This window comes from Poecilia mexicana, unplaced genomic scaffold (assembly GCF_051168715.1).
Source record: "Poecilia mexicana isolate PSO_F unplaced genomic scaffold, ASM5116871v1 scaffold_20, whole genome shotgun sequence".
NCBI classification, from domain to species: domain Eukaryota; kingdom Metazoa; phylum Chordata; class Actinopteri; order Cyprinodontiformes; family Poeciliidae; genus Poecilia; species Poecilia mexicana.
Window position 1 is genome coordinate 10,568,559 of NW_028263389.1, and position 20,967 is coordinate 10,589,525.

General features: G+C 39.8%; 1 protein-coding gene across 1 annotated transcript; it reads right to left on the reverse strand.

The window, feature by feature from the left end:
- Positions 1–5,080: 5,080 nt before the first annotated feature.
- crispld1a (cysteine-rich secretory protein LCCL domain containing 1a) lies at positions 5,081–20,759 on the reverse strand. The gene is made up of 15 exons (XM_015000183.2): positions 20,261–20,759; positions 19,445–19,784; positions 12,500–12,618; positions 11,296–11,428; positions 11,098–11,213; positions 10,893–10,993; positions 10,602–10,802; positions 9,783–9,843; positions 9,633–9,699; positions 8,896–9,026; positions 8,709–8,752; positions 8,526–8,598; positions 8,352–8,427; positions 8,124–8,257; positions 5,081–6,015 (listed from the first exon to the last, which is right to left on the reverse strand). The coding sequence occupies exons 2-15, from the start codon at positions 19,688–19,690 to the stop codon at positions 5,964–5,966; spliced, it is 1,554 nt and encodes a 517-aa protein (XP_014855669.1). The 5' UTR covers positions 19,691–19,784; positions 20,261–20,759; the 3' UTR covers positions 5,081–5,963.
- Between the last annotated feature and the right edge of the window lie 208 nt (positions 20,760–20,967).

The following is a 20,967-nucleotide window of genomic DNA, read 5'->3' on the forward strand; positions in this document are numbered from 1 at the left end:
ACTGGCAAGGGGACATGAGTCCAGAGCTCACCGGCCAGGTCGGGACAAAGCTACTCCTTTTACCAGCGGGGCGGTGTCACAACGTCCCGTGTGTGTGTGAGCATGGAAAAACTAGTGGAAATCAAACCTCTTCCATAAATATATGAAAGGTCAGCAATTTTTGTCCCAGCCCCGGCCCGGCAGGATTCTGCAGATCATCTCAGGTTTGTTGTAGCTCTTTATGTTCCAAGAAACAGGAAAATGATCCAATTTTTTTATTTGTATTGCTATAAATTAGGGCTGTTTTAATTGACCAACAATACAATTGCAGTTTCTAAGTTTGTACTCCTTTATGTTGTGCTTTTGTCACATTTCTATCGCTGACCAACAGAATTTGACATCAGCATGTCGCACTGTTTTTGTTTCATCCGATGTGAAGGCAAAGAGCAGAATGTCTCCATTTGCCACATATGACCTGATTTTTAGCGATATTTTTCAATCTTGGTTGTATTTAGCTTTTCAGATTCTATTTTTAATTTGTACAGATAAATATTTTCAGATAACTATGCCAAACCTTAGACAAGCTGCATTTATAGACACAAAGTCAAATTTCTACTGTATGTTGCTGAAGATTTATTCCTTAATCCTCAAGCATGTAATAAATCCCAGATCACACCACAATGATTTCCTATGCAAAATGCTATTTTTGTTGGCTTTAGAGCACAATTCTGACCATTGTTAAATGCAACATGAAGACATAAAAGAAAAGTTGCCAGAGGAGGATGATTGTTGGGTCAGTGACAAACACCCAGAAACAAACACCATTGCAGTGAGAAAGATACTTTTTGTTTGTATCGCCATGCACTGTATGGTTCCAATTCCTCTCACTGAGAAGAACATGTTATAATTTCTTTTCTTTTTTTTAATGCCTAGATCTGATGCAGACCTCACTTTATTTATTTGCAGTAGCAGAACTAACAGCAGTGCAGTCTGGGAGGCAGCCAGCCCCTCCTGGAGAGGTCCCGTAAGCAAAACTTTCCCCTCTTGCTTGTTTTAGGAAGACTTCGACATGTGGCCCACATCTGTATTCACGGTGTAAAAGCAGTCTGACTGACACCTTTTTATACAGGGGACAAATGTCAGCAGTGGTGGTACATGTGCGCAATCTGTTGACAATAAATCATCTCGTGTCTGATTTCTCCCCCTCTCCTAGTTTTGCTCTTGAAATATTCAAAAATATAGTTGTAGCCTTGCCAGTAGTTAAGTGAGATGTTAATCACTGTTCGAGCACTGCGAGAGAGGTGAAACTCACCTGAGACCAATTTTGTAAATATACCTTGATAAATCATATGGCGTTTTGTATATTTTCTGACCAATTGTGGCTAACTGCTGCAACATTAGTCAACATTGTACAATTTTCATCAAAGAGAGGAAACTTTTCTTCTCAACGGTGTGTTTTATTTGTGTTGGAACAGCACAAATATTTGATCAAAGAGCCCCCGGCAATTAGCTAACACATGTGCCGACTCTGATTTGCTTATATTACAGCTATTGAGACGTCAGCTCCTTCCAATTGTACTCCAATTGCACTTAAAGTGGACATATATTTTAGAAACAGAAAACCTAAAAACCTCAAAAGGCTGATACATAAATGCAACCAGAATCAGCCCCTCTGTTGTTTTTCATAACAACCAAGTAATTTTTATCATCTATGCAGGAAGTGTGTATAAGTTCCATGGGAAGAAACAGATGAAAATGATAGATTTCTCCTCGATCATAAAATACTGCTTCTGCACTGGAGATACCACAACCCAAACCCAAGAAAAGAGGACACAACATAGTTTATACTACAGGTACTACATGCAGCTCAACACAGGGGTAATCGTCCGGACCACCGTGAAGACAGAGGGTATTGTTTGTGAGCAGAAAGTTTGTTGGTTTGTAGATCACTATTTAATTTCCTTTCCACCCACCACATGGTTGAAGTAAGACTCAAGGCCAAATGTGAATAAAACTAACTGCGGACTGACTTGTAGATTTAAAGTGGAGTTTTGACAGCTGGGTTACTGTTGTAATTAAATTTTAGTTATGCGGTCATGAAAGTTTAGTCAGACTTTCATAACCGCAGCACGTGGTCAGAGGACAGGGAGAAATTACGGTTATCTGAGAATGCTTCCAAAATGTTAATGTTATTCATTTTTGTCGCGGGATATCACTGCTTTACGCTCGTGGTGGTTTTAAAAACACAATCCCAAATGCCGGACAGTGCAACTAGCCCAGACCAGCCTAGACCTCAGTTCGCAAAGGAGGGGCTTCGCGGCACGCTCCTGTGACGTCATTTTCGTGCGCGCCTCGCTGCTTCTCTCCAGAAGATGGTGTGAGGGTCTATTAATTACAGGTGCCCACAATAAACGTTCCAAACAACATCCCTTTACGACAACTTTTTGCTAACTTGCGCTGGCTTTCTTCAATGCTTCTTTACATAGAGTCTTCGTTTTGGTCAAGTAAATAAATAGCTCATGACAAAGGCAGTTAAACAACCGGTGTCATAATGTCCCATGTTGTTCTAATAATTTTGTCACCTGCCAATTCGCTTAAAAAAGTCACCCAAATTAACTTGTTTTTCACCATCAAATTCAAGTAGTTTGCGGCAGCAGCAATTTTAGTACACACTACATGTTTCTAAATTGAGTGTGTTGTCATGACTGGTTACTATAAATCAAGTGTCCAAGATTTTATGGAGGCTTAAAATAGCTCAATAATTACATGAGTCACCTTGCCACTCAAGAAAAGCTTACTCTTCCCTCACCAAAGTACTCCCTTCGTCAATGCAAAAAAAAAAAAATTAAAAAATAGATAAATAAAAAGAACCCTTCTTCACAGTGTGGCTGTGCACATGCAATATTTTTGGATCACGAGGGCAGCGCAAACCCACTCCCTGTCAAGTGTTATGTTTTGTTCATCTGCCAAAGTAAAGGTTTGACAAGGAGGAACATAGTCATTAGCACTGGCAACCATAACTTCTCACTTCACTTCTGACTGTATCACCTCCATCTGATTCCCATCCAACTGTACACCGGCCCCAGACAGCACCAAGACCATAAACAAACAGGTAAGTAAATGTAAAAAAAAAAAAAAAAAATTAATAATAATTTGAGTAATCACATCCATATTGACTTCACAAATTCACGAGCACATCCAGACACATCGACTCGCTCACTCTCTCTCTGTCTTCCTTAGGTATAGATGGTCCCTTTGACACAGCCTGCCAGACTGCTGCCATGCAACGCCACATTTAGCTCTGCAACAAGCGCCAAACTGCAGCAGAGCACAGCACAGTGAGGAGGTTATTAATGGCCTTCTTTATTTCAAACGACAGTCTAAAAACACTGGTGGCACCATGCAGACCCTGCTTGCTACAAGCTTGTCTTTCATCCCATCTGTCTTCACTCCCTTCACTCTCCTTGGTCCTAATGGCCCCCTTGGCTTTCACTCCGTCACTTTTGCTCCTAATACATCCTTGTCTGTCTGGCAAGCTCCCAACAGAGGGTCTTATTGACTTTGTGAAAAAGCATCTAACAATCTTTTAATACCACAGATGTGTTGCACTTTTTCTTTAATTATTATTTTTTCTATAAACTGAAGAATCTTGAAGAGGAGAACTGAGCACACAAAGTCACGCTCACAAAGCCAAGAGATCATCAAAACTTTGTAGTTTTTCCCCTAACCTTCAAGTTATCTCTGCTGACCTTCTTGCCTTTCATTTCTCAGAGCCTCATACCACCTATCCCTTCACCCTGCTGTGAATTTTGACACCTGTTTCATGTATCCCTCTCTTTACTTTTGGGTGTGCAGGAATGGCCCATCCGTCTCCCAGCGCCCTGCAGAGCACAGCCAATCATGAGCCAAGTGATTCCGTTTGATAAAAACTTGATATACTTATATGCTAACATTATTGTAAAAAAGTTTTATACGTACGTACTTGTTGTTCATTTCCAAGAATGTGGAATGCATGCAAACTAATTTGTGCGTATATTTTTGAATTTGGAGAATACCTCCGGTTTCCAACCAAGTTTGGATGTCAAAAAGTAAATGAGAAAAGTCTGTAAAGGTAAAGAGCATTAGCCCCATCTATTAAGTATTATGAGGTCTAAATCTCCAACATGTAGATTATTAACTCAGCAGGGCAGTTTTCATATTTCTCTCATACTGCTGCAGCGGTGTTAGTACACCCTGAGCCTACATGGTCGAATTTAGCAGCACTTCTCTGTGGAATAACAAAGAATGACAACTAGAGTCCGAGCTTATTTCAGTCTTACAGACATCATAACACTCATGGACATGTAAATATTGGAACCCATTATGCACTGGTCGCTTTTTTTTTTTTTTTTTTTTGCACTGCTGCTCAGAAACAAATAAGTTGTGGCGACCTGTCTGAGAGTTCAAGCCATCACCTGTGACTGGGAATAATATGAGAGAACTGCTAACCTAACAAGACATGACCGTATACCTAAACCGAGAGGCCAGCCAAGCAGAGCCTTGACCAGAAATGCAGCCAAAGGCTCCATGGTAACTTTGGAGAAGATGCAGAGATCCGCAGCTCAGAGTGGGCAATCTGTCAACGTTACAACTAGTAGCTATAAACTCCACAAACCTTTTTATATGGAAATGTGACAGAAAGAGCATTGTTCAGATGAAGCGGTAAAGTTTCCAAATGTAAAGTAGGGTATGGAGCAAATGTGTGGAGGAGGCTAAGCTCACCCTGAAAACACCATTCCCACAGTGACACATAGTGGTGGCAGCATTATGCTGTGGGGATGCTTTAGTTTAACGGAAAGAGAAAAGACCATAAACCTGGTTGAATTTCTAGCAGAGTAACAACCCAAAACATGCAACCAGAGCTGCAAGGGAATAATTTAGTTGGCAACATATCCATGTGTTAGAATGGCTAAGTCAAAGTTCAAACCTAAACCCAGCTGAGAGTATGTTGTCAACATATTGACAACAAATGTTTGCAAAACATTTTGAAACTGAGGAGTCATTTTCCTTTTCCTTTACGATTTTGCCCTGCTGTTGGTCTGGGCACAAGAATGTAGAAAGGTTTAAGGGTTGTGAATACTTTTAATGCAAACACATGATCGAGATTTAACATTTTTCCATATGTTTTATTGAAAATAAAACCTCGTTGTTCTTCCAGAGGAAAGAAATGTGTACGTTTTGATGCATGTACGACGTGATCGATAACAGTACGGTAAAAACTGCAAAAGCTGTTACATTGCTTTATATCTGATTTTATTAAGAGTCCTGCCAAAGGAAATGCAACATATAGAAACAAATATTTTGATGAGCATAAGACCACTCTGTGGGTTGGGTGGACATCCTGACCTGCAGGAAATCTTAGATTAAGTTCCTTATTCTGGAAAATAAAAACAAAAGCAGCCAGGTGGAAGAATACAACACACAACACATTCAGCAGCATCCAATACAAGTTATATTGATAAATATGTACAAAAAAAAATACATATCAATTTTCACTTTATTAAAAAACTACCAAGAGAACTGCTCCAAAGCACCAATAAAAATATGCTGTACATAATATAATAAAATGGGATTTCTCTTGTATGCGCCATTATGATTGAGCATGTTTTAAAATCCATATTTAGACAAATATAGTGTACTTGGTAAACAGGTAAGTCAATGGAAATAAAAAAAAATATATGTACAAATATGTACAGCAAAAACATCAGCTATATTTACAATTTACCATCAAAGAAAAACAACATTTTAAAGAGGTGGGATCTTTTTGAGTTTTTTTTTTTTTTCTCCTGGGTTTGCGTTGTCAATGGTAACAACCTCTCACCCTTGAAACACGGCAGAGCCTGAATGATTTCAGCGATTGTGTTCCGATAACGTGGCTCGATTTTTGTCTCGTCAAAAGCTCCCAAGTGCCTCGAATGGTTTGGTTAAACCGCCTCCTTCGCCGCTCAGATCACAGAGAAGATCCGAAATGCCTTCCCTCCAGGAGGGTTTTGAAGGCTGCAGGGGAAGAGAGGGACAAGAAGAGTAATCAGTCTTGGTGCTGTGTTTTTTTTCTCTCTTCAAACATCCACCTAGACATAATTGATAGGACCATTCAACCACAGTTGGTATGACACTGTAAGTGTCTAAAATTATGATTACAAAGTCGACAAAAAAAAAAAAGTTACCTCACGGGTGGATCGCCATTTATACAAAAAAAAAACATCCAGGGGAGAGTTCGTAACCACTGCTGACTGAAAAAATATCACACAGACCTGACACTTGCCTTAAAAAACATTAAAGAATGAGAAAAAATGAGAGGTCTACTCTCATTACTATTAAAGATAAGAACAAATCTAATTATGTTGTAGCATAATCTGTTACATATATTTTTGAAAAATCCAATTGTTTAATTTGAATACTTTTACTTAGTTGTTAATTTTCTTTTTCTTACTAAATCACCAACGGCACTCTAATTCTCACCTTGGCAAATGCTACATAATAGATGCAGCTGCATAATTTTTATATTATTATTTATATTTTTCAGTTAATCAGAGTAACTTCTAATGAGTAATTCATTAAAACTTTAGGGTAGAAATGCCACATGACAGAGCCTTACTTATTTGAGTCGCTCATCAAAATATGCAACACAAGAGAGTATGCTGTTGAAGTAAGGCAAAGTATTGATCTTTATTAGTCAGAAATAGCTGCTGTCTATATTTGGTCATTTCTATAGTCTGAGCAAAAATGAAGATCTGTTAAATGAATCCAAAACTCACAGAGCGGTATGTTCAATTCCACAAACAAACTTTAGAGGCAATACACCTGCCAACTAGTTGGCAAGAAAAAGCTTTTTCCTTCCCACCATCACAAACCAAAAAAATGTGCGAAGTTTTCTCAATGGAACTTGAACTGGGGTGATGACCAGCATGTTTAGAGGTCAGATAAAACTAAGTTGGTGCTTTTTGACAACAAACATTCCAGGTAGGGCTGGGAATGAACAAAGTGTGAAGCTGCAAAACAAAACAAAAAAAAACTTGATGAGTTGATGAAGGATTCACCTCAGATTCTACATTTTAAGCAGCTGCAATTTTCCCAACACTTTATTGCTGCTCTAACCGCATTACACCGTCTGTTCCTGAGTACTGCGTGAGAAAAAAAAATATGAGCAATATAAGAGCTATCTCCACAGGACTGAAAAACAATCTGGAGACAATTATTATCACTTTACGCTTGGTAAAGACTGAAAGAAATGCTTTAGTTTTTTTTTTTTTTTCAACAATATCTCACATTTTGGGGCGACAGCAAGTCCCAAGATAGAGGAAATGCTTTGTTGTTAAACAGCATCTTGCAATGAGGGTTTTCTATGGGGTAAGTAGTGACATGAGGAAGGATGTACCAGACAATTTAGCAAATGTGCTCCAAACTTCAAAAGCTTTGTCTTTACAAATTTAAAATAGTGGTATTTTCAGGTTGTGGGATGATTACGTAAAGGATGCTATCTTGCTCAGGTAATGCTGACTGTTTTCTCAAAACTAATAAAAAACAATTAAGGTAACTCTCACTCAGAGACACATGAAGATGCTACACTCATCTTCTCAACAATAACTGCCCAGCTTTTAATCATGTCCAATTCAAATCATGCTAAATGCCCTCTGAGGCACCCTGTATCAGAGTTTTAATAAAGTGTCTGTATCATGAAAAGGTTAGGGCCTCAAAGAGGAAAGAGCGTTTGAATTTCTCTCAACCTGGGAACCGTTCATTCAGTCCAATAACAGAGACCACGTCGACTGTAATTCTTTACATTGGGTTTTTCTATCACTCTGGATGTTGCTGCAGTAAAGCTCCACTTGTTAAATTAGGCGTCTGTTTGAAGAGCAAATTCCAGAAAGTATACAAATCCTGAAAACATAAATGTCACCCTTCGATTGGTTTTCAAAATATTTGGAATGAGCATAATGGGCTAAAAGTCCAAAGCAAGTAAAAATCATATGTTGTGAAATAATAAAGCATGCAGTTTAACTTCATGAGGACAAAATCTCCAACTGAAAATGCACATACCTACACACACACATATGCACATTTGTCTGCGCACTACACGTGTTTACAGATAATTCCTGCCATACCTCTCAGAGAAAATCCCATTTTGGTATGAGGAAATATAGTGATTCCGCTTGTCCACTGGCATCACATCTATGTATCCACCCACACCGTTCCTAATGACTCCGGCATGGACAGCTGCCCGACATGCGCTGGACTTCTACAAGGACCAGCAAGAAGAAAAAGGACGATGAACTAAAACTTTGCGGAAGGTCGGCTTTTGCACATCTTTAAAAAAAAAAACAGGAACTTACGTCGGAGTAAATTTTGGTACCAATGACTCTGCACAGGCGAGGGTTCTCCTCTAAACAGTTCCTTGGGCAATATAATCTAAAAATACAATCATTTCAGGATTTGAGAACAATACTGGATACCAAAGGTTGGAAATGTTTTTGGTGGTCAAACAGTAAGTACATTAAAGTTCAAACCTGGGACAGTGTCTCGAAGGCTTTTCATATGGACACAGTTGTTCAACTGTGGTATCACATGTAATGGCTTTAACTGCATATATAAAAAAAAGCACACACAGAAAATGTCTACAAATATTGATGCAGCAGCACACATTATAATGAGCGATTCTATATGTGTATAATACGTAACGTGTGTCATACCTGCCACTCTGGAAACTGTGAAGGAGTTAGCACTGTGATATTTTCTGTCCAAAGGAAAGGCATTGCACACCGTTAGATTTCCTCTTTTCCTTTCAGCTTCGATTGGATCGTAATGAGGTCACTACCGAGTATCTCAGGTGTGCTACATACATAAAAGGCAATTTTGTTTCTAAAATCACCGCCTCACCCGAGAGACTGGACTCCGTTCTTGTTGGATTTGATGAAATAGTTCTTTCTGCCTCGTCTTGTCACGTCCAACCAGCCCCCGTCGTTATCTATGACACCGGCATGCAGACCGGCTCTGCACACACTCGATTGCTGCACAAACCAGAGATACTTTTTGTGCACATTTTGCTGACACAGCAGTTAGAACTTACAAAAGTTTTCAAACAGTGGTAGAAAAAATGTGGGAAGTTTGTGTTTTTTCTAATTATTTCTTCCTTTCTGCAACAATTATTCTTGTTAATAAATATTACACGGTCTGTTTATTGTGCTGTTTCTTTCTTAAACAGTGGCATCTTCTTAACAAGTAGATAAAGTTTTCTTCGATCTACTTTTTGACCTTTTTAAAAGTTGACTGACCAAGCTAAAACTGGTACCTAATGACAGAAAGACTAGCTACATGTTCTTTTTGTTGTTGTTTTAAATATTTGTTTTTGGTCCACTGGTAAACTACCACTTCATTCAATAGACGACACTTAGATATTATAAAGCCAGTAGAGCATAATCGAGCCACGATGAGTAGACTCAAATGGAAAAAGGCCAGTAGGCTTATCTCATAGCAAAATTATACATTATCACAAGGTTTATATTGGCAACAAAATACCTTCACAAAGACTTTATTGGTATTCAGTCAAAAATATTGCAAACTTTGATCTTAGCATGGTTCAGACTTTAAAATTGCATATCAACCTGTTTACCCACCATTTCGTAGTACACTGTTCCAACCACTCTTCCTGCTGCATCCAGGCATCCAGCTGGACACTCGTACCTGTACGTCGACATGGAAAAAAGCCATAGTTTAAAAACACTGTTCATTCCTCTTTATGTGTCACTGTTTGATCTCCGTTTTACCTATTACACGTCGTTCCTTTGCACTGATCTCGCAGCTTGGTGTCACAGGTGACGAGCTGAGCTGAAACACAAACATTGTGACTTCTCAGAAAACGCTCCTGCACGAAACTGCATCCATAAATCATCTGTCCTTAAACTGAGTATAACTAGACTTGAAAATCCCAGGCTGAGAGAAACCCAAGGGAAAGGGATTGGTGCATTGCTTCCAGAACAAAACACACACAACAAAAAAACAACAAAAAATGCCACAACATATTTCAGGGTGGTCAGCAGTACTATAGGAAGTGTCTCATCTTACATTTCTTAGGGCCCTTGCACTGCAGGGAGGAAGCCGTTCAAAAACGACAGCGAGCCCCTTTCACTCCCACTCAGCAAGCCAAAAACAAACATGTCCTCAGGGGATCACGCTAAAATAAAGACCCCCTCCTCCAAAGAGTGACTTGCAGTATTGGGCCGGGTTTACAGACTGTCAGAGTCGATCAAGTGGATAACAAGTAAAGGCTACAAAGCATCAAAGAAATCTTACATAAACTGTAAGTAAAGCATTGTTCAGTTATGATCTGTTTTTCTTTCTATAATCCAATTCCGCTGCTTCCACACACACACGCACACACACACACACACGCACACGCACACACACACACACACACACAAATATCTGATTCTCTGGTTCTAACCCAGCTTCCAGACGTTTTTCTTTATAGTACATACCGTACTGCACTTCCCAGATCTGCTGGTCCCACCCCTTAAACCAAGTCCAAAAGCCCCCGAATTTAAGTTGAAACTTGATCCAGAACAAACAGTGAAATGGCAACTTACACATCTGCTGAATGATGACCACTTCATTCTTCTGCAGGTCCTCTGTGGGGGGCTCGGTGGGGGCCGGGGCAGGGGCAGGAAGGCTGGGAGGTGAGGGCTCGGAGGCCCGAGACCAGGGGTTCGTTCCTCGAGGGCCCTCTGGCTCAATAAAGTTGCTCTCCTCTGTTTCCTCCAGCGGTGGGTTAGATCTGTCATCTTCAACTGGAGATACAGAAACAGGAGAACGATGTGTCGTTTCATTTCACTTTTGTCTGGGTTCTTTGCCTTTTTCCAGTGCGACTCGTGGGATACCTTTGTAGCAAAGATTATCCTTGCATCCTCCTCCGAAGCTTGGAGGACAAGAAGAGCATGGAGTCCCGTGTTTGTAGGGGGAATGTCCCCACCAATTCCCCCTGTTTTAATCGACATTCAGTAAAACTGATCAAACATTGAAAACGAAACATGGTTCTTGTTTTTATTTAAATTTCCTAGTGTGACTTTATTCTGCTGTACTTACTTTGGTGAATAGTTGCAGACCAGATATACAGCTTTCTCCCAAATTTGTCCCCACACATTCATGTTGTAGCAGAGGTTGATGGCACAGCCAATCCGGCTGCTCGTGGCCCAGACCAGCTACAAAATGATGATACAGCTCACTACACAACGAAAACAGCTGAGACAAATAAGTAAAGTCAAGGTAGTTTTTTTTTTTTACCTGTGTGTAATGTGTGCAAACGGGTCCGGAGCATTTGAACGGGCAGTAGGGATTACACTCTTGAGGATAAGGGAAGGAGTAATCTTTCACTTCATCGTACCAGGCCTGCACATGGGACGTAGGGGGCCGATACCTAATAACAGCAGCGAGTATTACAAGTCACACGAAGCTAAAAAAAAAACTGTGATCTCTGTCTTGTAGTGAGTCTAAGAAGCAAAAGAGTTCCATAAATACATATACTCAAAGTTGTAATGATTAATTAAATGCACTTACAAGCTTAGCAGGGAAACACATTGCTCTGAGTAATACACCTCCACCATGTATAATTGCCAACCACTGATAAACACGCCAATTTAGGCACTCCTGTTATGATGGCTCTAATTGGTAAGCGCTGGTACGTTACCAAGGCCACAAGCCTGGAACCAGGAGCTGAAGGATAATTTGATTAAAATTAAGCATCTTGACGGCGAGGTGAACTGATTAGATGCAAAAACAAGATTTTCTTATGTGAGGCACTGACGTTTCCAGAGATTTTTTTTTTTTTTGAAAGGGGCGCGAGTAAGCAAATGGAAAAACAGAACCAAGTGAGAGAATCTGTGCTGTGTAAATCTATTGGGCTGCGGTGTGGGGTCAGGTACTCATCCACAATGGGTAAACAATGCCAGCAGTTGTTTTGTTTTATGCCCCAGTGGCTGGGACAGGGAAGACTTTCTAAATAATAATAAGTCAGTATTTAAACTTGCACGTGGATCCTTTCGTGTCAGGAAATGAAATGAGTCAATTCATAGTCATTTAGACTGGTCAAAACTAAAGTGAATAGTTCTTCTTTGACAAACTTTACACAGAAAACATGTTAAAATTAAAAAAATATATAAAACTCAATTTTTGTGAACCCAGTAATTTGTGCTGCACATTGGACAAAGAAGGAGCTGGTCAAAATTAAGGTTAGAATCTCCCGTGTTTGGACTTGAAATAAGGTGGTTAGTTTTATTTCAAAGTCCCGCATTATTAAATTTTGTGTTTTAGAAGAAAATGGGACAATCAAATCCAAATGCTGAAGTAAGACAGCATTCCGTCATATACTGTAAAAGAAGAAATGTCAATGTCCTCATTCTCTTCTGGAGGAATGACAAGGAAAGGAGAAAACTGAAAAAGTTGCTAACTTGTTAAGAAGACTCTAACTTTTTATTGAAAGTTTATTTACCTTCCCCAATGCACACCCAGGTTCTGCCCGATCTGTGGGAGTAAGCCCGCAGGACCATGCTCCCACAGGCAGGTCTCTGCCCACTCCTCAGCAGTACGTTCCAGCTCCGTGTCCCACACCTGACCAGAGGGACAAGACAGACAATAACAAATAGCATCAGGTTGCAGAATATTTTTTGAATAAAAGCTGGAAAGTTGACAAAACGTTATCCAAAGCCAATTAGACAGAGAGCTGATGATAGAACATGAGGTTTATCAATGTCACGTTAGACAGCTGGTAATGAGCAAAGACATTTACAGCCATATGTGCTTTTTTCTGTGGGCAGCGATGTGCTAAATCCAAATGATGAAGTGCTAAGCAGCTTCATCATCTTCACGTTAGCTGTATCTTAAAACTGATGTCAATGTGGAGATTTATTCACTTTATGTATGCTAACCAGCAATTTCACCCTCAACAGGCCTTTTCTGAATTGTTTCTAAATTAATTAAAAATGAAAAAAAAAAAAGAATGCTGGAGCATTTCTTTCGTTTTACTGCTTTGCGATTTCCACTCTGTGTCAAGTTCTGGGAATGCGAAGAGAACCCCCATGCAGCTACTCCATGTTCTAATAAAAAAAAAAAAAAAAAAAAATATATATATATATATATATGTATAGTCAAATTTCTCTCAAGAACAGTATGTTCCTCTAATCAGAGTTAGAATCAGAATATACTTTAAGGGGAAATTGCTTATTTGTTGACAAGCTACTCTGTCCAAAATGTTAAATATTAGCAAATACATATATAAACTGTAAGTAGCATACATTTATAAAAAATATAAGTCTGAAATTATAAGTAATTTAATTACACACCTTTTTGTTTACATTCAGGGTGACTTGTGTTTGTAAAATCAACAAGAGTGTGTGCATGTGTTGTGTGCACCTTTTACTTTAAAAAAAAATAGTAAAAGGTGTCAAAAATGTGTTTTTAAGCCTGCTCTAAAATTAATTGTTGACACAGCTGACGTAAATACCAAGCCCGTAAAATGCAGAACCACCAAATGCTTGTATCCCTGCAGGAAGCAGATCACAGCTGATGCCATTTAAAGTTGCCTATAAGGTCGAGCTGTTCCATGCTTTATAATGACTTGCTGAGTGTTGGTTAAAGCAATAAGGAGAATTTGTTCAACTCAAAACCGCACTGCCCTGACACGACCTCTATTTGCGGTGCGCTGACTGAAATGTCAGCATTATCATCTGCTTTGACATCTGTTTTGGCATTTTAAAGCCAATGTCACACCAATTTCTCAACTTGACACATTTTCCCCCGTATCTAAAAACACATTTTGTTTGTCTAAACATGAAGAAATTAAAAATATTTTTGTGAAACATGAAGGGCTGCCTATGAATTCAACTGCGATGTGCCCTCTAGTGCCTGTGTATTGGAATGAAGAAAGATGTACAGTGTGCTACTCCATCAAAACCGAGTAAACAATAAATAATAATAATTAAATAATTGTTGCTTCAGCATTTTCATTGATCACCAGATTTTTTGGGGGTAAATGCTCTGTGCTCCATGAATACCCTGTGAGTATTCTCTAGTTATAAGGCAGAATTGGCAACCATTCAAAATGCATGAATCTTCTTCAGTGCCGACAGTGCACCTGCATAGTTTAGGATGAGATTACATAATCTTATCATTTAGTCATTGCTATGAAATGTTTTAAGACCAGTTTGTTTTAAAAAATGGGTAAATATATATTAACAAACATTAGGACTTAAATACATGAAATTAAAACTATGTGGCTAATGACCAACTCTATTCTCACTGGCAAGTTGGTGTTAAAACTAACAAATTTGGTTTGAACTTTTGAGTTGCTCAAATTCTCCCTCTGTGGCACCAATGTGTGACATATAGATGCAGAAATGTGATGTTGGAGCATTATTTACTCAAAGAGGGTCATCTTCAGATGCCATTGATGGTAGTTTGCAGTGGGGTGTCAGGGAATAATGTTGAATGCTGATGATATATAAAAAAAAAGCACTTCTCTGCATGTCTCTGAATATATTCATGGCATTAGGTTGACAGATTGTCACAAATGTTCTGCTTTGTGGGGCTCAAATTGCTGTTGGCTTTGTCCAAACACTCTTAAAAAGCAGATGCTTTCCAATTTCTTGCAGTCAAGAATCCAACAGCTTTCTAAAAATGAAATTGGTCTAAAGCGAATGTTTTCTGTTAGTTACTTGGCAAGGAGTAGTGCATGGTCATCACGAGGGGAAAACTGCTAGAGGAAACCACTCAGATTTGCCATTCAAATTATTTTCACGTCTCCTTTTAGATGTTGCATCTGTACAGTGTACGGCCAGGCTGTCAAGATGCTGTTGTTTGCACAGGAGGAGGAACCTCGTAACCACAAGCCCGATCCTGTCAGCAGAACCATAAAGAACCACATAAGTGCCCCCTCCCTTCCGAACATTTTTCAGCGCCGCTCACATGGCATTGTTTGTTTCGTTTAACACTTCATTTGCGGTCTGGATTTCTTGTATTTTCTTTTTCACTTTGTGTTTGTCTGGCTGCCCTCACAAGATACTTCCTTTGCAAGTATGAGTTTCCTGTGTATAATCAATGGACCGTACTGAGAGGCGAAGGAAAGATATGGGAACTGGGAAAATAACGCAAAGATACAAAGAAAAGTTTGAGAAAATGCAAAGATAAAAATGGTTGACTTTCTGTCATGAACCTTAAAAGAAAGAAGAAATTAAAATAGAACAAATAAAAAAACATATATATTGTGAAGTAATTTACATGTGTGAATTTCCATTCAAGTTTTTCAAGCACAATCTTCTAGCAAATTCCACTAAATGGTTTGAAAATGGCAAATGAAAAGATTGCGCAACCAGTCAAACTTTAAAACTTTTCACATGGAAATCAAATTTATGTTTGTCTCAGTAACATTCTATCTGATCTGAGTTAATACGATGCTTGCTTATCAGGAGGAAATGACAACTCATCTCAGGAAAAAAAACAAAAAAAGGTGGTAGACTGTAAGAAGGATGTATTCTGAGTAGTTTTGCAGTATGGAAAAGGTTGATTAGAAACACAAAGACAAGCTGCAATGCCTAAAACAGCTGTAGATCGTGTTCCTAATTTTTGCTTACTTCCTGAAACCCTGACATTTTTACTCACATCCTAAAGTGTTCTATAAAGAAAGACCGGAATGAATGTTTGCCAGCAATAATGTCAACTAAGATGTTTTTTTTTTACAACAGGATTTTTCATAGCCAACAAATGCTATGTCAAAGGGATTATGAGCTGTTCTGTGTTTTTTGTGCCCACTGTGTTTCTTCAAGGATCTGTGCCAGTGATGATCCCTGGACACACTGACGATAAGAACTGTGGCCAGGGATTTAGAGCGAAAGCAAAATTAGGGAAATAAAGGTTTTGCAGTCATACAAGCTGTTGCATAAAGAGGATGCAGCAAGTCAAAGGGGACGAAGATCCAGACCTTCAGGTTTCAGTGGAGCCTAAGATGTGATGCGGAGTCCAGGTGGTGCACAGTGGGTAATCTTTAAAATCAAAGTTTCCAGGTGTGGAGTCAGTGGATAAACTGGGAACACCTGTTCTGAATGCACTCTGGCACCCCCCTGTGGAGATCTTCTGAGTATAACTCATCAATCCAGAGTTCTTAAAATACTGGAACTACTGGATCTCTTAGCTGACTTTTAGGGTGCAGAAATATTCTGTGCCACAGTTAATCAGTAGTTGCCAGATCGCTTTAAAAGCCTGGGCTTAGATATTGTTTGACTGCATTCCACATAGACTAAAAAAAAAAAAATCAATAGAGCTTTGTCATAATTCACTAACAGCACCACCACCACAGACCTGAGTGTGGTGCAGCAAAGGCCAAGTTAAACATCAGGAAACGTGGGGCCCTTTCCCCCCATTCCTACACCAAGATGCCATCTTGTTTGTCTTCCCCTGCTTCAAACACTGACACCTTTCCTTTTATACATGTGGGTCAACATCTGGGTGAGAGGCAAAATCGCTGTCCCCGTGTTGAAGCCATTGTAAAGCGCAAATGCTTATTCAGGGAATTTTTGGGGCCTCTGTGGTGCATAATGACAGAATGGGAACGGAGCCACAGGGATATGGAAGAGGGAGAAGCAGGGAGAAAGAAAAAGAGAAAGGGAGGGAGGGAAAGTAGAAAAAAAACAGGCAGATGAAGGGGGAGATAAAGCAGCGGATCTAAACTGATGTTATCTTCAATGATTGCCTCAGAGGGTCACTGGGGTTGTGGTCTAATACAATGGAGGACAATAGGAGAGCTGATGGGCAAACGTTTCTCTCTGCGCGTGCGGTTTTATGCATCTCTGCATGCATGAGTGTGTAACTGGAGCACAGCCAAGCACATCTACGAAGTCTTCCAGCAGAGTGAAGCTTTGAGCTTTCTGCAAAGTGACAGCAGTTGGGGGGGGGGGGGAAGTCATTCTGAAATAAAGTAGAAATCAGTCACAAAAGGATACGACCTGTAAAACTGACCAGTCCCTCAAATATTGACAACTACAACTGCAAATATTATTTCCCATAGTCACAGAATATTGTCTTTTCTCTGTCCGCCTATCTCAAATACACATTGGGCGATTATCAATATTAAATTGTTTTTAGCATTTATTTCAAAATGAGACAGGTTAAGTTTGGTAGATATGGGGAATGCCTAAACAATTGCCAGACTGAGTATTTACACTGAAAAGCAATGTCAATGTCTTATCCTTTTAAAAGTTCACTTAAATTAAATACTTGGTGGCGTGACTCAAAACTCAAAATTCAAAGTTAAATGGTTAGGATCTGACTTGAGACTCGCCTCGGAAAGAAAGATGTCAGACCTAAAGCCTGCACGTACTCTGCAAAAACCAAGAAATGCATTTGTTCTCCTTTAGCCACTTTCTTGTGCCCAAGCTGCAGCATGCTGACTGATGTCCTTTGACATTTTCTATTGATGCCATCTGTTTTGTAAAGTACACTGGTCAACTCTGCAGCAATACGTCCACACGTCATCCAACACAGCTTCACATTTAGGATTGAATACTCAAAACATTTTCCTCCCGATGTAACAATGATAGTCATTTTTGACCAAACGCTTCACTTTTAGTTTCACCAGATCAAGGGACAGCCGCTTCTTTAACAACACTCTCTCACCAGCTCTAGCCAACATCTAAATAGGAACTTTCTCCTTTGATCTGGGGTTCCCACTCATCAAACCATTTTCTTCTCCTTTCCGTCTTGCCTCCTTTTCTTTTTTTAATTCCCGCTACTTAATGTTTACCTTTCATCCCCAGTTATCTTTCACTCTGTCTCACGCCTCACATCCTCTTGTTGCATACCTCTACATGCTTAACCCGACTGTGCCCTCTCCTCCCACCCCCAGCCAAAAAAAAAAAATGCCTACTGTAACTGGAGATGGTGAAAAGAGCTACACTCTGCCTAACTCAGCAGTTGTTCACACCCGTGTGCCTCTGTACAGACGTACGAATGGTCCCTGAGCATAACCTCTCAATTACACAATTACACAGTCCGGCAAATGCCCTCAGCAGGAACTGTTTATTTTATTTTACTGGAGAATAATGCTAGCTTTTGTTCTGTTTCTCTTTAAGTGAGGAAGAAAAGGTGATAAAGCCACATTACTGTCTCCACATTGTATTGATTTTGCTCTTTTTTTTTTTTCTTCCACCTGAGATGTTTTGTCGATGGCCGTGTGCTGCGGAGGCCAAACTGTGCCCGCACATAGTATGTGATTTGGAAAAAATCCAGATCTGCGCCCAAGGTGTGGTGTACGCCTGCGTGTTTAGCCAGGGTAGTTAGACAGCTGGTGAAACAAGGCCCTCTGTGCTGCACTCTTAATTCTAATTGCACTGTGAAAAGCAATCTGGCGCTGCACCCTCAAGTGATGGCCAAAGGATAAAGTCAAACAAATCTCCAGGCATGAGTGTTGGGGTTGAAAGGAGGGGCAGAAACGCAACAGAAATGTGATTATTGGCAAGTTGGTGAAATTCTTCTGTTTTTGCAAAGCAGCCCGCAAAGTCATGGGGGTAAAAAGTTATGGATTCATGTGCAAAGGTGCTTTGGAGGCTGGCACTTTGCACGTTTGAGCAAAGTTAGACTGCGTGGTGCCAAGTGGTCTGGTGACTGGTTTCAAGCTCACCAAATTACAAAGCTTTTCAACAGTCAGAAAGCGTATTTTCTGCTGATTCTGATCATGACGCTGCACGTAACAAAAACATTTACAAGATTATTTATATTTATGCATCAAAGCATAAATTCCACACCTTATTTTTAGAACTACATGCATTCACGGAATACAAAAATAATCTTTTTTTCCCCCCACTGCTGATCACTATATATATCTATATATATATATATATATATATATATATATATATATATATATATATATATATATATAGATATATATATAGATATATATATATATATACTGGCTAATTCCAGCCTCTATCATATTTATTGGCGTACCCCCAATATGTAAACATCTTTACAATATCAAACATAGAAATGTCACATCTGAGTAGGTATTGGCCAATTACCAGAATCAAGGTACGCTGAGGTTTTAAAATGTTTTTAAATCTTTCTGGTACACTGCAGCTGGCACATCCTATCATTAATGCTCAGGCTAGTTAGCATGGGTACTAATGACAGCATATAAACTGTTTTCTTGCAACGGTTAGTTTTTTCTCTGCCACTTGCTCATTTAGCAGCAAGAACATGAGGCTGACTGATAGTGCCAAGACACTCCTGAGTTTAGCTGTTGGTGCTAAAGTAGAGAAAATGGCGATCTTGCATGTTGACTTAAAACAATTTCAATCACATATTCATACATTTTAATTTTACATCTTTTTAGAAATCTTATTTCGTTAGAATCTAATATCCGCCCATGCCTGCTTCATGCACCTACCATGTGCTCCATGTTGGAGGCAGGGGGGTAGACCTGGCCTCGGAGCTTGTTGTGCAGGTCCAAGATGAGCTGAGCGTCACTCCTGGTGATGGCCCTCTTCCCCCTCTGCTTGGCTTGCCACCAGTCTCCGTCCTCGTCCAGATACTTGCCCAGCATCCGCTCCCATCCTGTGGAGTTTGGAAGCATCACCATGGACATGGAGGCTTGGACCAGCAGGAGCACGGACACGCCTCTCAGACACCTCATCCTTGGAGGTAATGGTGATAAGGAAAGGCGGTGGGCTTCTCAAACTCCACCAGGAGGGACGGGAGGAGGACAATAAGCACAAATCTTTCTTTACCTGCACAGGGGTGAGGGTGCAGATGCATTGGAAGAATTAGTGCTCTCCACAAGAGTTGCTGAATAACTTATGTCAATATTGAACTTGGTAGGGACAGTGCATTAGCTTGCAGACACACGATCTGGGGAAGTGCTGTGGAAAAAGCTAATGGGAGTTCAGCGAGGGTAAACTGGCAGACTGAGAATAACTGGAATAAAGTAATTTAAACTGTCCTTGAAAAGTTTTACAACTGACTTTTAAATCCCAAACAACCTAAATGATCTTAAACGATTCGGAAGGAATGCTGGTTGCAAGAGGCACGCAGTAATTTCAACAAAGTCCAGCAAACTGAAGCTCGTATACTTCTAAAGCCATTATTAACTTAAGCCTTTTTAGTATGCAGAAAACATGACGATATAAAGAGCCAATAGAAGTGAACACGTATTGGAACAGAAAGTGATTGGAATAAATTTATGGAGACAGTGGAGGTAATTTACCTTGAATGAACTGGAAAGGAGCCCAGTTGCTGAAATCTCGGGGAAGAACTTGGCACCGAGGAAATCTTCAGCTGCAAGAAGAAAACAAAAAGTCAAAGTTGCACAGCTCAGGTGTAACTTGGACCGACGTGTTGCCCTTTTTTTTTCCTCTTTCTTTTTTTGCACGAAATAGAAGTATGCAATAGGGTCTCCTCTCTCGTTTTCTGCAGCTTAAAAAAAAAAAAGCAATAAAAACCGGCCTTGCTTCTTGCGGGTGTTGTGCGCCAAAGCCGGTAAAGCATCACTTGTCCACATTTTATCCTCGGTATTGCTGTTCCACGAGAGCCGCCCCTGACCACGCCTCCTGTCAAGGCTCATGTGCGCTGATATCATTCGTGCATGGAGTGGTTTATTGTAGGAGTATCTCTTCATTCTCTCTTCCCAGAAAGTCAAAACTGAACTTTTATGGCACAGGGAGACAGAACCAGTTCAGATCCCAGCAATAAAATACTGAGTTGTGAGTTCAAGCCGTTTTTTTTCAGTCATAAGTTATTTACTAAATACATTCAATACACCTGATAAACGATAGCAGTCAAAAAGATTAGTTCTGAACTTGGATAGAAGTTCAGATTGCAAAAACAAACAAACAAAAAACTTAAACGCATAGATGTTTTCATTTGTGCATTTGTTTTGGGTAACTTCTTTGTAGAACTTGGAGAACCAAGTAT